The 12,549-nt window shown below is 46.5% G+C and overlaps 1 protein-coding gene across 1 annotated transcript in view; it reads left to right on the top strand.

The window, feature by feature from the left end:
• LOC147659640 (von Willebrand factor A domain-containing protein 8-like) overlaps positions 1 to 12,549 on the top strand; it is a gene marked incomplete at its 5' end in the record, with an annotated part of 1,204,277 nt that overhangs the window by 682,860 nt on the left and 508,868 nt on the right. The window contains 2 exons of the mRNA XM_086951584.1: positions 5,630 to 5,739; positions 12,110 to 12,264. Coding sequence (XP_086807710.1) covers positions 5,630 to 5,739; positions 12,110 to 12,264 — 265 coding nt within the window. The remainder of the gene's footprint in view (positions 1 to 5,629; positions 5,740 to 12,109; positions 12,265 to 12,549) is intronic.

Below are 12,549 nucleotides of genomic sequence, written 5' to 3'. Positions count from 1 at the left end.
ACGCTCTATTGCACAAGCTATGGTTGGTCTCAAAGAAGGGCATCACCGCACGAGACTGTCTGCAGAGGTTCGCCAGGACATGCGCATTTGGTTGGCATTCTTGGCGGACTTCGGACGAGCTGGGTTTGTGGACTGACTCGGCGGGGAGCGTGGGATTTGGCGCCATCTTCGGTAATCGATGGTCGGCGCAAACATGGCCGACGTGGTGGCACGCCAGCGGTCTCACAGGTAACATAGGGTTCCTTGAGCTATTCCCAATTTTTGTCGCTCTGAGGGCATGGCCGGACGAGTTCCGAGACCGCTCAGTTGTATTTTGGTCTGATAATATGACTGTTGTAGAATGCATTAACAATCAGGCAGCACGCTGCAAATGGATTTTGAGATTGCTGAAGGAAATTGTGCTACTTTGCATGAGACTAAATGTACAGTTCAGGGCGAAACATGTGCCGGGTGTACTGAATCATGCGGCTGATGCACTCTCTCGTTCACATATGCAGGCGTTCAGGGGTTATCTACCTACAGCGGACTTAGTGGCGGCACCGTTCCCCAAAGCACTCTGGCTAATCGGTGCCCGGATTACAAGACCTTGTGGCAGCAAGCTTAGCCCCCAGGACGAGGAAGGCATACGAAGGAGCGTTTCGTTCCTATTGTACATTTTTGGGTCCAACAGGGAGTCAGAGCTGGGGGCAGGAGGAGTCCTTCCTGGGGTTCCTGGTAGCACTGCACAGAGAAGGCCGATCAGCGGCAACGGCCAATAGACACAGGGCGGCCATCTCATTCATGGCGCAGGTGCATGGCATCAAAGACCCAACAGGTTCCTTTTTGGCTAAAAAAGCCCTTCGCGGCTGGCAGCGCCTCGAGGGTCGCAGGCATGACGAGAGACGCCCGATTGGCTTGGAAAGGTTGTCCCTACTCATGGCAAAACTAGTGACAACATGCTCCTCCCAATTCGAAGCAGTTCTGTTCCGGGCAGCTTTCGCATTAGCGTTCCATGGGGCTATGCGGGTAAGCGAACTGGTTGCAAGGAATAAGAAAGATGTGGAGGGAGGCTTGTGCAGGGATCACATCCTAATTAGGGGTGATTCGATGGTGGTCACGATAGTTAGGTCCAAAACTGACCAGGGAGCGATGGGAAGCAACGTTGTTGTCCAGCGCATGCGAGGGTCTCCCACGTGCCCGATAAGGTGCATAGAGGAATACTTGGCACTGAGGGCGGATACATGGGGGGGGAGTTTGCTGAGGCACATCGATGCCACCCCACTGACGAGGTTTCAGTTCCAGAGGGTGCTAGCACTGACAATCGCGGCGGCGGGCATGGACCCGTGCGATTTCGGGACCCACTCCTTTAGGATAGGGGCTGCTACTGAGGCTACAGCCAGGGGTCAGAGTGCGGAAAAGGTGAAACAGTTAGGACAATGGTCCTCGAATTGTTTTAAAAGGTATGTGCGATGGCACATGATGTGAAGTCAAGTTACATGCACTCACGCTTCTTGTCTTCTGTTTGATTTACAGTTTTGCGAGCATGTCATGCGGGGCGGAATTTGCAGTCGACCCAGTACCATGGGACCAGCGGTCACGGATCACCTGCTGAGGAGAGAGTGGTTTGGGTCGTGGGCCACTCATACGTGAGGCGGGCCGGGGACGTATTCAAAGCAGGTGACGCGACTCACGCAGCTGGGGAATACGGGTACAGAGTGGCCTTCCACGGAAGGGGCGGGCTCTGTATTGACCAGTTCGAATCTTTTGTTGAGGGTCTCTTAGGGTGGCAGAGGTCACCGCCATCTGTAATCATAGTACACCTGGGGGGCAATGACTTGGTGACACTGGGTAGGCGAGTATTACTCGAGCAAGTTTTGTCTGCCGTTAGCTGGTTGGCAAAAAGAATCCCGGGGTGCACGATTGCCTGGTCCCACATGATTCCCAGAAGGGTTTGGCGGGGGGGCCTTTCAGTGTCAGCACTGAACCATTCGGTGAAGAAGGTTAACAACAAAATTGGTAGATTGTTTCGCTTTGCGCAGTTGCATAGCATTCCGCATGAGTGTATTCGGGGTGATCACATGTATCTGAATGATGGGGTTCACCTGTCCCGGGAGGGGAATGTCTTACTCATAGGAGACTTCATAGCATGACTAAGGGGTTTGAGGAAGCATGACCTTTAGGAGGAGTTTGTGGGGGGGCCGGATAGCCGGTCAACTATCAGGCCTGTGGCGGTAAGGTCATGATCGGTGAGCAGTAATTTCAAGGTCCCTAGAGGGGGGCGCCACCCACTATGGATGGGAGCGCCCGGGGGAGGCGGCCATTGGCCCCTCCCACTGGGAGGCGGCACCCACTAAGGATGGGTCGCCTAAGGGGAGACGGCCATAGGCCCCTTCCAGGGTAGGAGGCGGCTATATGCCCCTCCTACGAATTTCCCGGGGCCCGGATATCCGCGACGGCGGATGTGATAGAGAGTGTGGGGTGGGGGGGGAGTCCACGCTGTCCTTCCTACAGATACCTCACACGGGTGCTCGGACGACCTTTAAGATGGCGTCGAGCGGAAATGGGGGCCCCCAACAAGACAAGGGAAATTAGAGTTGGCACGGAGGGTACAGTCCTCTGCGCGGCCGCCACTCACACCGTGAGGGAGAGAGTTTTGGTAGTAGGGATCTGACACCGGTTGCGACCTTGCCGTTGGCCCTTAATGCTAGGATGTACAATTTTAATTTAGAATGTATGCATTTGCAGGATGTTAGACTCGGCTAGGAAACCTTTGTATTAGAGATTTGTTAAGGTTAGCCAATGAACATGTCTTCATCGAAATCTAATAAATGAAAATTGTACATGATATGAAACTTTTATTTAATGTTTTAATTTTGTTTCATATTTTAATAAATACGGCCGGGAGGGTGACTCCCTCCCGCCTTCCAAAAGTTCAGAACTGCATCCGTCTTCCCATCCTTGGGGATTGTGTTGGGAGGGGGTGACAGGCATCCCGGCCATATGGAAAGGGGCGACCACTCGGTCCCCCGAACGTATAGTTGGGTGCCCCGATCCTCCCGGGAAACCATTTTGGGCGGGGGGCGTGTCTCGGCTGGTATGCCCGAAGCGGCGTAGCCGGGGCGCGCCTTTTCCCGCCCAAAAGGGGTTGTCCTAGACACCTACACCGATGCCCACTCCCAGTAGGCGTACCGGCGGAGGGTACACGCCCTCCCGAAGAGGAATAAAGAGAGCGGGAGTCCGAAGAAGCGTCCTCTTGTTCCTGTGCTTGGAAGCTGCACCCACTCGTTGCACGTGAGCCCTCGACGGAACAAGGAGCAATTTTGACCCACCCACTAGCCCCTTATGGCAATGTTAGTTTTGCAATAAAGTTTTGCTCTGATAACATCTTCTTTCCCTCCGTATAAAAGAAAATGAATGTCTAGTTTAAGAATGTGACTTCTGTCTGTAGGTACTGTTTTTCTTTTAGGAGTAAACAATTGATACAAGTAGACAGGATGATATTTTCTCCCTTAGTAGGTAAACAAATGTCGTATTTATTTTTTGGTCGGGCGGTAAGGTCATGATCGGTGAGCAGTAATTTCAAGGTCCCTAGAGGGGGGCGCCACCCACTATGGATGGGAGCGCCCGGGGGGAGGTGGCCATTGGCCCCTCCCACAGGGAGGCGGCACCAACTAAGGATGGGTCGCTTAAGGGGAGACGGCCATAGGCCCCTTCCACGGGAGGAGGCGGCTATATGCCCCTCCTACGAATTTCCTGGGGCCCGGATATCCGCGACGGCGGATGTGATAGAGAGTGTGGGGTGGGGGGGGAGTCCACGCTGTCCTTCCTACAGATACCTCACACGGGTGCTCGGACAACCTTTAAGATGGCGTCGAGCGGAAATGGGGGCCCCCAACAAGACAAGGGAAATTAGAGTTGGCACGGAGGGTACAGTCCTCTGCGCGGCCGCCACTCACACCGTGAGGGCGAGAGTTTTGGTAGTAGGGATCTGACACCGGTTGCGACCTTGCCGTTGGCCCTTAAAGCTAGGATGTACAATTTTAATTTAGAATGTATGCATTTGCAGGATGTTACACTCGGCTAGGAAACCTTTGTATTAGAGATTTGTTAAGGTTAGCCAATGAACATGTCTTTATCGAAATCTAATAAATGAAAATTGTACATGATATGAAACTTTTATTTAATGTTTTAATTTTGTTTCATATTTTAATAAATACGGCCGGGAGGGTGACTCCCTCCCGCCTTCCAAAAGTTCAGAACTGCGTCCGTCTTCCCATCCTTGGGGATTGTGTTGGGAGGGGGTGACAGGCATCCCGGCCATATTAAATCTGCACCACCCCGCCCTCCGAGAGTGATCACGCAAGGGTTTTGTTTAAAGGTGTAAAACACTGATCAAATCATACTAAAGACCTTGCAGTTCTCTTTTGTAATATTGTCAGCAAACTGGCTCAGTTCCTGTTTTAGAAATGTGTTTTGTGGAGCAATTATTCCGGAGTCCTTTTTACTACAGAAAACCTCAATGCCAAAAGTCCTAATCTTTTGTGTCCCTCCCTCTTTAGCCAAACTCCTCCAATGGCCAGCTCTGTTCTACCTCCCATGGATGCAAGAATGCCTCTACCCCTTCAGGTCCCAGTTGCACCTTTCCCATTCTTTAAGGGGGTTCATGTGTCTGAGAATGCCTGCTGTACACAAGGAGACCAAGAAACCAATTATGAATCAGACGGAGTGGCACCTCTTGTTGGGATACCGCCCAGCTTTATCACCAGTGCTGTATGTTCCTGCAGTTACTGTTGTTGGAACACTGGATCCGTTTTTTTAGGTATGTTTCTACATCCGGTATGACCACTTTGGACTTCAGGGCAGTTGCTGAGGCCACTGACACAGACCTGGCCACACAAGAACCTTCCAAAGACACTTCCAACCCCAACATGTTTCCCCTCCTTGTGACCTGCATTGCCCCATCTCCCATTTGTCTCTCGCTCAGAGGATGAGCCGAAAATCAGAGATAACTATGAGGAAAAGGACCTAGTAAAATAAACCCATGCAAAGAAGGAATTATTGGCTGGAGTCGCTAATTCCAACCTCAGTAACTCCATCCTTACATCGCTGTGCAACTCGTAATCAGACCCCCAGTGTTGTAGTTTCCTTTGATAGGGAAATGTGACCTGGTTGGAGAGTGGGTGTCAAGTTTCTCTCCATTCCTACAGACCAGTTCTCCAGCATACCTCTGAAGTCAGACTTTTGGCGCTGTAGCCCCAGAAAAAGGAGGGGTGAAATAAGACATTTAGATGAGCCACAAGGCATTCAGCCAGAGAAAATTTGCATTTTGGTAACACTTCTGCTAAACTTCAGGCAATCAACAGGACAACATAGAAAACGTAGAAAAGATTAGGTTAAATCATAAAAATCTAATATTTCGAGCCTTTGGTTTTTCACACTTACTTACCTACCTACCTTCTGCCATTATCAAATCTGTTCAAAACATTGAAAAACGTGTGTGAAGAGGTGTGGGGGTTTAGAGTATAGGGAAAAGATCGGTTTTCTATTGTGCTTTTGTGAACATATATTAATCAAAAATGTGTAACATTAATTGTCAATGTAGAAAATGTTTATTCTGTTTTGATAGTCTTCTTTTCTTTACCACTTTCAGAAAATTCCTCTTAACAAAGCCATTAAATATGAGCGTGGAGAATGCGGGGGTGTGCCAACTGCATGCAGTCAGCGAAGAACCCAACAGCACTGGATTTGGTGTAACATCAGGTACAGCCCATCTCCTTTACCTGTCCTGTATCCTCAAACCAGTGGATCCCTTCGACCGGGTGGTGCTTACTGGAATGATATAAGCTCTCGGGCAGAGATTTCGTTAAATAAATATGTAGATATTTCTGTTTGTGTCAGGAACTAGAGTGATGCAGAGCCAGTCCATTAAAGTACTGAATCATTTTGTCCTGCACATTCCTTTATTTAGTAACCTTCCCAGACCAGTTTTAAAGGAATCACAGGATTATGTGTGTTTTCAGCAGGGGGTTGTTACACAGAGAAATAAAATGTAAATCTCAGGGTTTAACTCAAAAGCGCAAACAAGCACTGGTAACCTTAATGTTTGGACTCTTTCTTGGATTTTTAAAGAATTGTTTTCTACACTGGCCTGCACTGGGCGACTAATTCCAACAGGGAGAAGGTCAGGAGGGCCTACCAGGAGTATTAGGACAGTTACCTTGTCATCAAAGCACTCTGAAGTCCAGTTTCAACTGTTATGCTTAGACCACCATAGACTTCAGTGGAGGTTCCTGATGAAAGAGATACAGGATGCTGAGGGTGTTTTGTCGTCAACGGGGGGCTTCCTGGGGTTGTTCTTAAGTCCACAGTTTAGGCAGGGTGACTTTGGCCACAGAAGTCAATGTCTCTTGGAGCTCATTTTGTCCCAGCAGAAGTCCAGTTTTGACAGGACTACTGGTCTCTGGTCACAGCAGATCCAGCATTTCTTCTTGGTGGAGGCTAGGGTCCATCTTGGGGGACCAATCTGTACTCTGTTAACTCTCCTGGGTCCTGCAAAACTCGGGTGCAACTTTTGAGCATTGAGGAGTAGTCTTCTTGGCTGCACGTTGACGGTCAGTGGCAAGTCGATAATTGTGGCTATTGACTGGCCAGGACAGGCTACTTCAGCTATAATGGCCCTGGTGCTGGAACAAGGAGTCAGCTGCCTTATGATGACTTCTGGCTTTGTGTGGCATCTACCTTATCAAAAGTGCACTATTCTGCCCACTCCCAAGACGTCTGAACCCCTGTCATGGTGTTGGGAGCATGGTAGCCGCCCTTAGAGATGTGGCTACTTGAGAACAACACTCCCACAGAAAAAATATTTTGCCAACTGGTTTCCCCTCTCTGTTTCTGCCGCCAGACAGTCTACCTGAACAAAGGGTCAGCCCTTTCTGAGTGTGATTGCCATTTGCCCCTCAAAAGCGGCTTCCCCTTTGAAGCTTCCTTTTGGGCTTACACCCTATGTGCTCTCCCACCAGCAGGCCTATTGTTCCTGTGGTTGGGAGCTGTTCAGCTCCTCCCCAGGATGGCAAAAGTCTTTCCGGTGGCCAGCATCTGTAAATGGCCACTGAAGAAACTGGGCAGCAGAGTGGCAACTTACTTTCATAAAGTTGCCTTTCCTTAATAGTGACATTAAAGTTGACTTGGGCAATAAGTCAGGTTTAATGCCACGATTAAGGTGAAATATTGAAGTACCCTTTTTGGCGGTCCTATTCAAGAATGAGCACAGCTGAGGGATCTGCATGTTACCCTGTACTTGCCAGTGAAGCCTCTAGTTTTTCCACAGCAAAAACGGCAATTTGGGGCTTTTACTGTTAATACATGTGAAACTGCATGTCCCATGTAATAATATACAGCTTCCTACATTAATAATCGATGGGCTTCTGTAGGGGAGACATATCATTAAGTGAAGTGTGGCTTTGCAATGGGTTTAAATGGCAAAGCCGATCTAGCAGTTTAAAACTCCTCTTCCAGTCGGCAGTCACACTCGGTGGCACAATCAGTGCAGCAGACTGGGTGGACTCTTTAACTTACAGGCCCTGGATACCCTTGGTACCATATACTAGCGACTTATAGTGAGTTAATTTATGCCAATTCAACATACACGTTGTAAAGGATTAGAACACTGGCGCCGAGGTCTGGTCTGCAGGCCTCAGTGCACTCTTGGAGTCGAAAAACCAGCAGCATCAGCCAAACCTTTGGAGGCGATCATACAAAAAGAGGCATTTTCTTACAATTAGCAACCTTCTTCATTGGTCAGCCTCCATTGTGCTCAACCCTGGAAGAAACAGCCTCTCTGTCTGGCTGCCAACAGACAAGTCGCAAGACAAGATAGGTGCATGTGGACTGGTGCCTCACCTTTGGGCCTGTGCATACAGGGGGTGTTTTTTATGCTGACTGCACTCCTGTCTCAGCTCTATGGAAAACATGGACTCCGAGTCAGGTGGTGCAAGACAGTGATCGCAATGATGCAGCTGGACAGTACAGTCATGGAGGGAGCATATAATTCCGCTCTGCACTGCACTTCGACGCGTGGACTGTCATCAGCCCTACCTTGGGTAAGTGGTCTCCAGCTGGACTGCATCAGAAAACCAGACAGACTAGTTATCCGACTAAGCCTTCTACCTACAAATTGTGGTGTAGCTGGTCTGTCAGCACCATTCGGGTATACGGTGCTGATTGGTGCTTTTGTTTACTGCTGTGCCTGAGGTGCGTAGGAGTGGTATTCGGAGCCAGGTAGCACTAGGCTGCAGCTCTACAAGATTGATGCAGTCACAAATGGAGCACTAAATTTCCACTGCAAAGTAAATGGTATATGCTGCATATAGAAAACGACCTGTGCAGTTAAACGCTGTCTGTGAACTCTAAAAGGTTAAAATGATTGCTGAACCTAACCAAAATCAGTCTGGGCTGGCTAACAACAAAGAAAGTAAGTAAACAAACAGATTATTTGAAAACTCTTGATAGTTACAAAAGTTTAACAAGGGGGCCCCTTGGAAAATGTGTGCCCTTGGCCAGAGCCCTCTTTACTCATGCCTTAAAACGTCTCTGGCCGTTGGTAAATATCTGCCATCCCTAAGACATATGCATGGTTTTGTGTGTTTATATACATTTTGTAATTTTTAAGCAGAGAAGCTACTAGAGCTCTTGCAATAGCGGCAGAAACATGTTGACCTGTTAAGAACTGGGTTCATTATTCACCTTGAGTTCCCCCACACTTTTTTAATGTCCCAACCCAGGCGTGTCCTAATTAAAGTTTTATGCTCTGAGGTTAGGATTTTTAATCCACACTCATTTATTCGGGCGAGTGTAGGTTGGTTGATGATGAATCATGACATCTGGGTGGGTGTGTGAGGCCATACCATCAAATTTAAAAAAACAAAAATTCAGAGGACAGGCAGACACACCACAATTGTGAGATTCTCCATTTTTTGACATCCTCACCAATACCGTTACGGGTGTGTGTGTGTTTGTTGTTTTTTCTGCATTGCGCCTGCTTTTTTGTGTATATGGTTACTGTTATAGGGAGACTGGGCTTGTATAGTCTCTCCTTCCTCCCCTCTGTGTCATAGGTAAAAACATTTACTGCCCGCCATGTGCATCTTGCCATCAGCACTTGAGTAGAATTGGACTCTATTTTTAAAGCAGATTTGTCTAGTGGTGGTGTAATCCCACAAGCCTACAACTCTTTTATAATCTCTTATTGGGATTGTTTCCTCTTATGCCTCTACATGCTGACTTTACAAGGGCTTTAAAGCTCTTACACAACTGTGCAAAAGAGACAGAGCAACGTTAAACCAGAGAGCCATCGTTAAATTATAAATAACTTGCAATGCACAGAGTGTAGGTGTAAAAGTAAATAACTTTCTGGCATTTAGAAATGTCTTTTGGCACCAGTGTGGTTCTTAAATACTGTCACTTAAGACCAAACTTTTTATTTCTTTGTAAAAGACAAGCAAATAGGCCTATAGGGGTGGTTGTCTTTCATTCTGTTTTGAAGTGCTCGTCTCTTTAGGAGTTTACGAGGCCTTACGGCCAGTGCATCAAACACAAAAGAGGCCAAAGTTCCAAGGAGGCGGTATGGGGTGCGACGAGATTCGGGCAACCATGTACTTGGGGGGATACCCTTTTAAGGAAAGTTCCCCTCACACACCAGATGTGTCATGCATTATCACAGGGGTGCCTCCTCGCATAAAGAAACCTAGTTCTACGCGGGCTACAACCCCCTCGCTGTGTGGGAGGAGCACAGGGATGATTTTGATGTAAGTATGGAGGGTTAACTAAAACTGTATGCGAGCGTGGTGTGGTGTGATGTGCAGTGCTAAGGTGAACGTCGTTCAAACTGGCTACAGGGTTAGCTATGTAGCAACTTTAATCGACTACCCTGTGGCAGGATTAAAAACAAATCGCTGAAAATACAGCTGCCGTCATTAGAGGCTTCTGTGGCCAGAAATGAGGCAGCATTCACAGCTTTTCATTATCACGTCCACTGTATGTGTTATGGAAAGCAGCAACTTGAGCTACTCATGATGCTTTTTGTAAATAGAATACATTTAATAATAATTTCAGTATTCCAGACTTACGCAATGTAGTGAAGCTGTGTTGCAGGATCTGTTTGGCTAGCCCATATTTCCTGGGATACTTGGATGTCATCCTATCAATGGAAGGGGGTAGATAAAGAATGAGGTAGCACACACTACCTTTCTGTAGTTACATATATGCTACTAGTCCTTGAACTTACTTCACACATGAAAGACCTCATATTGTGTGGATCGCTGGATCATCCTACCTCTGACATCTTCTGGCTTATGTAAGTTGTCTGCTCTTTGCAGAACAAAAGAGTCTGCTGGACTGGCAGTGCACCCACGTTTTGCTCCTAACCACAATGGAGGATTTCTACTCTCTCTTATTAGTTGTTGGGAGACTGATGGTTGGTGGCGTGTGATTCTTAATGCTTCGGCCAGGCCTTTTAACCTTATTATGCTGAATGAGCCTTCCAACCTCCTTGTGAATAATCCAGTGAGGCCCCTAATTTGGACCCTTCACTTCCACTGACTGCTTTGTGCATGGAGACCATGTGCTTGTTGAATGTTGCTGTCTTTGAAGACACATTGCATGGCGTAAAAGATGGTGGTTCCCTGCAACAAGGCTTTAGACATTTTGTTTATGGTGGCTGCAAGTGAGAGCTTTGTATAAAACTGAGCTCTGTGTAGGGAAATGCCTTCAGTTAAACAGTTCAGTTGGTACCAAAGATTTTAATGCCTAGGTGAGCACTCACCCCCCTAATGACTTTGGCCAGTTCCTCCCTCTTTCTCGAAAGGCTAAACACCGTGGAGACTTTTTCGACTCTCATAAGACCTAGCTCCAAAAGTGAGTATGATGGTTAGTTGTTATGCCACCGACATAATATGCTGAAAAGATAAAGCAATCATAGAGGTCGAGCAATGGACTATACTGATGAATGTTTTATGTGGACTATCATCACATTACCTGTACCCTGCCATTTAGGGCATAAGCAAAATGATTACATAAATCTTTTTGTCACTGATAACAAGATGTTTGGTCCTTTTAGCATTTGTTTGAATAACAGCCCAGAGAAAGTCTGTTGTAATTTATAGGGGGAGCGTTTGCATTTTTCTCATCTCAAAAAGCAGTCTTCGGTGTTGTGAGAGTGTTCATTCAAAAGTAAAGTGAGGGCAATGGATCAAGTTGTTATTTGGTGTGATCAATGTGTGAAATGCCGTCTTGAATATTAATGTGCATTGGTAAAAACCTGAAGACCATCCTAAAAGGAAGACTGGTCTAAAGCTATGGCAGATATTTTTTCCACTAGGTGACAACATTTTGGAGTGAGTTTCCAGATAATTTAACATGTGGATCATTTGCTAACCTTGCAGAAACACCTAAAACACATATTTACTGAAAGTATTAGGATGCTAGACATTACTTAGCATTTGCAGGGTTTTTATATGTTTAAAGTGTTTTGCTCATGTTGGCTTATCAGTGGTCTGGGTGAAGAGCAAGTGGAACATGTTTTCGACCTTGTGGTTATGCGAGCCGAGTGATTTGTATCATTTCAACTTTATCTACAACCTATGCCATGGTTGCAACCAGAGGTAAAATCTACCATAAGTGGATGACTCTTTAGGCTTTCAGGTTTCACAGGATTTGAATACCCTTGTTGATTTCCAGTCGTCAGCAGCTATCTTGTGACTGAGGTGTTCATGGTTGAGTGGAGCTTACAGTTCGGTACCTCTGCTAGGTAATGATTCTAAAGAATGGACATGATCGAATGCTTTAGAGCAAGCAAGACCTGTGGCTTTATGAGTAATGTCATAGACTCAATGGATGTCCTTTGTTGTGAAATGTTTGTGTGCCTACTTTAAGCAAGAAGGACTTATCTCACAAAAGGTGTCGGCATAGCTTCATTCTATTTCCAGTTGCAATGAAAAATGATTTAGAGCAACCACAGGAAAGTGAGTAGACAAGATTCAATCAACGTTGCCTTTGTTGCAGGATATAATTAGAATTTGACACTCTTACCGTAGCAGTGAAACCAATAAGTCTCACGTCTTTTGTTCTATTGTAGGCTTGGAGTTGACCATTCCGCATTCAATTTCAAGTGACCATTTACCTTCAGAGAATCTGAGTGCAGCAGTGGGGCAGAAGATCATCGCTCCAAATAGGATTCTCTCCGATGGCAATAATTATGCCACCATTGTGGTTGGATTCCCAGACCTCTTGGTAAGCATCGGATATTGTGACTTGTTCTGTGTTTATTCATCTGATTTACATATATGAAAAATACATATTCTTAAATTTGAAAGTATATTTACTTAATTCTTTATTATACCATTAGGATTAATGGTGGTGAATGGCAGAATAAATCCATTGGTTTGCAAATTCTCTCAAATCTAAATCGTGCACAAAGGAAATATTTTTTTTTAGTACTTACCGAAAGTTAAATGATACCAATTGTCAAAAGGTTATTTCGACGGAGTTCCAAAGTTTGGGGCCAACTGTCCTTAG

This window comes from Lissotriton vulgaris, unplaced genomic scaffold (assembly GCF_964263255.1).
Source record: "Lissotriton vulgaris unplaced genomic scaffold, aLisVul1.2 SCAFFOLD_293, whole genome shotgun sequence".
Taxonomy (NCBI): Eukaryota; Metazoa; Chordata; class Amphibia; order Caudata; family Salamandridae; genus Lissotriton; species Lissotriton vulgaris.
This window is presented reverse-complemented; position numbering and strand designations above follow the sequence as displayed.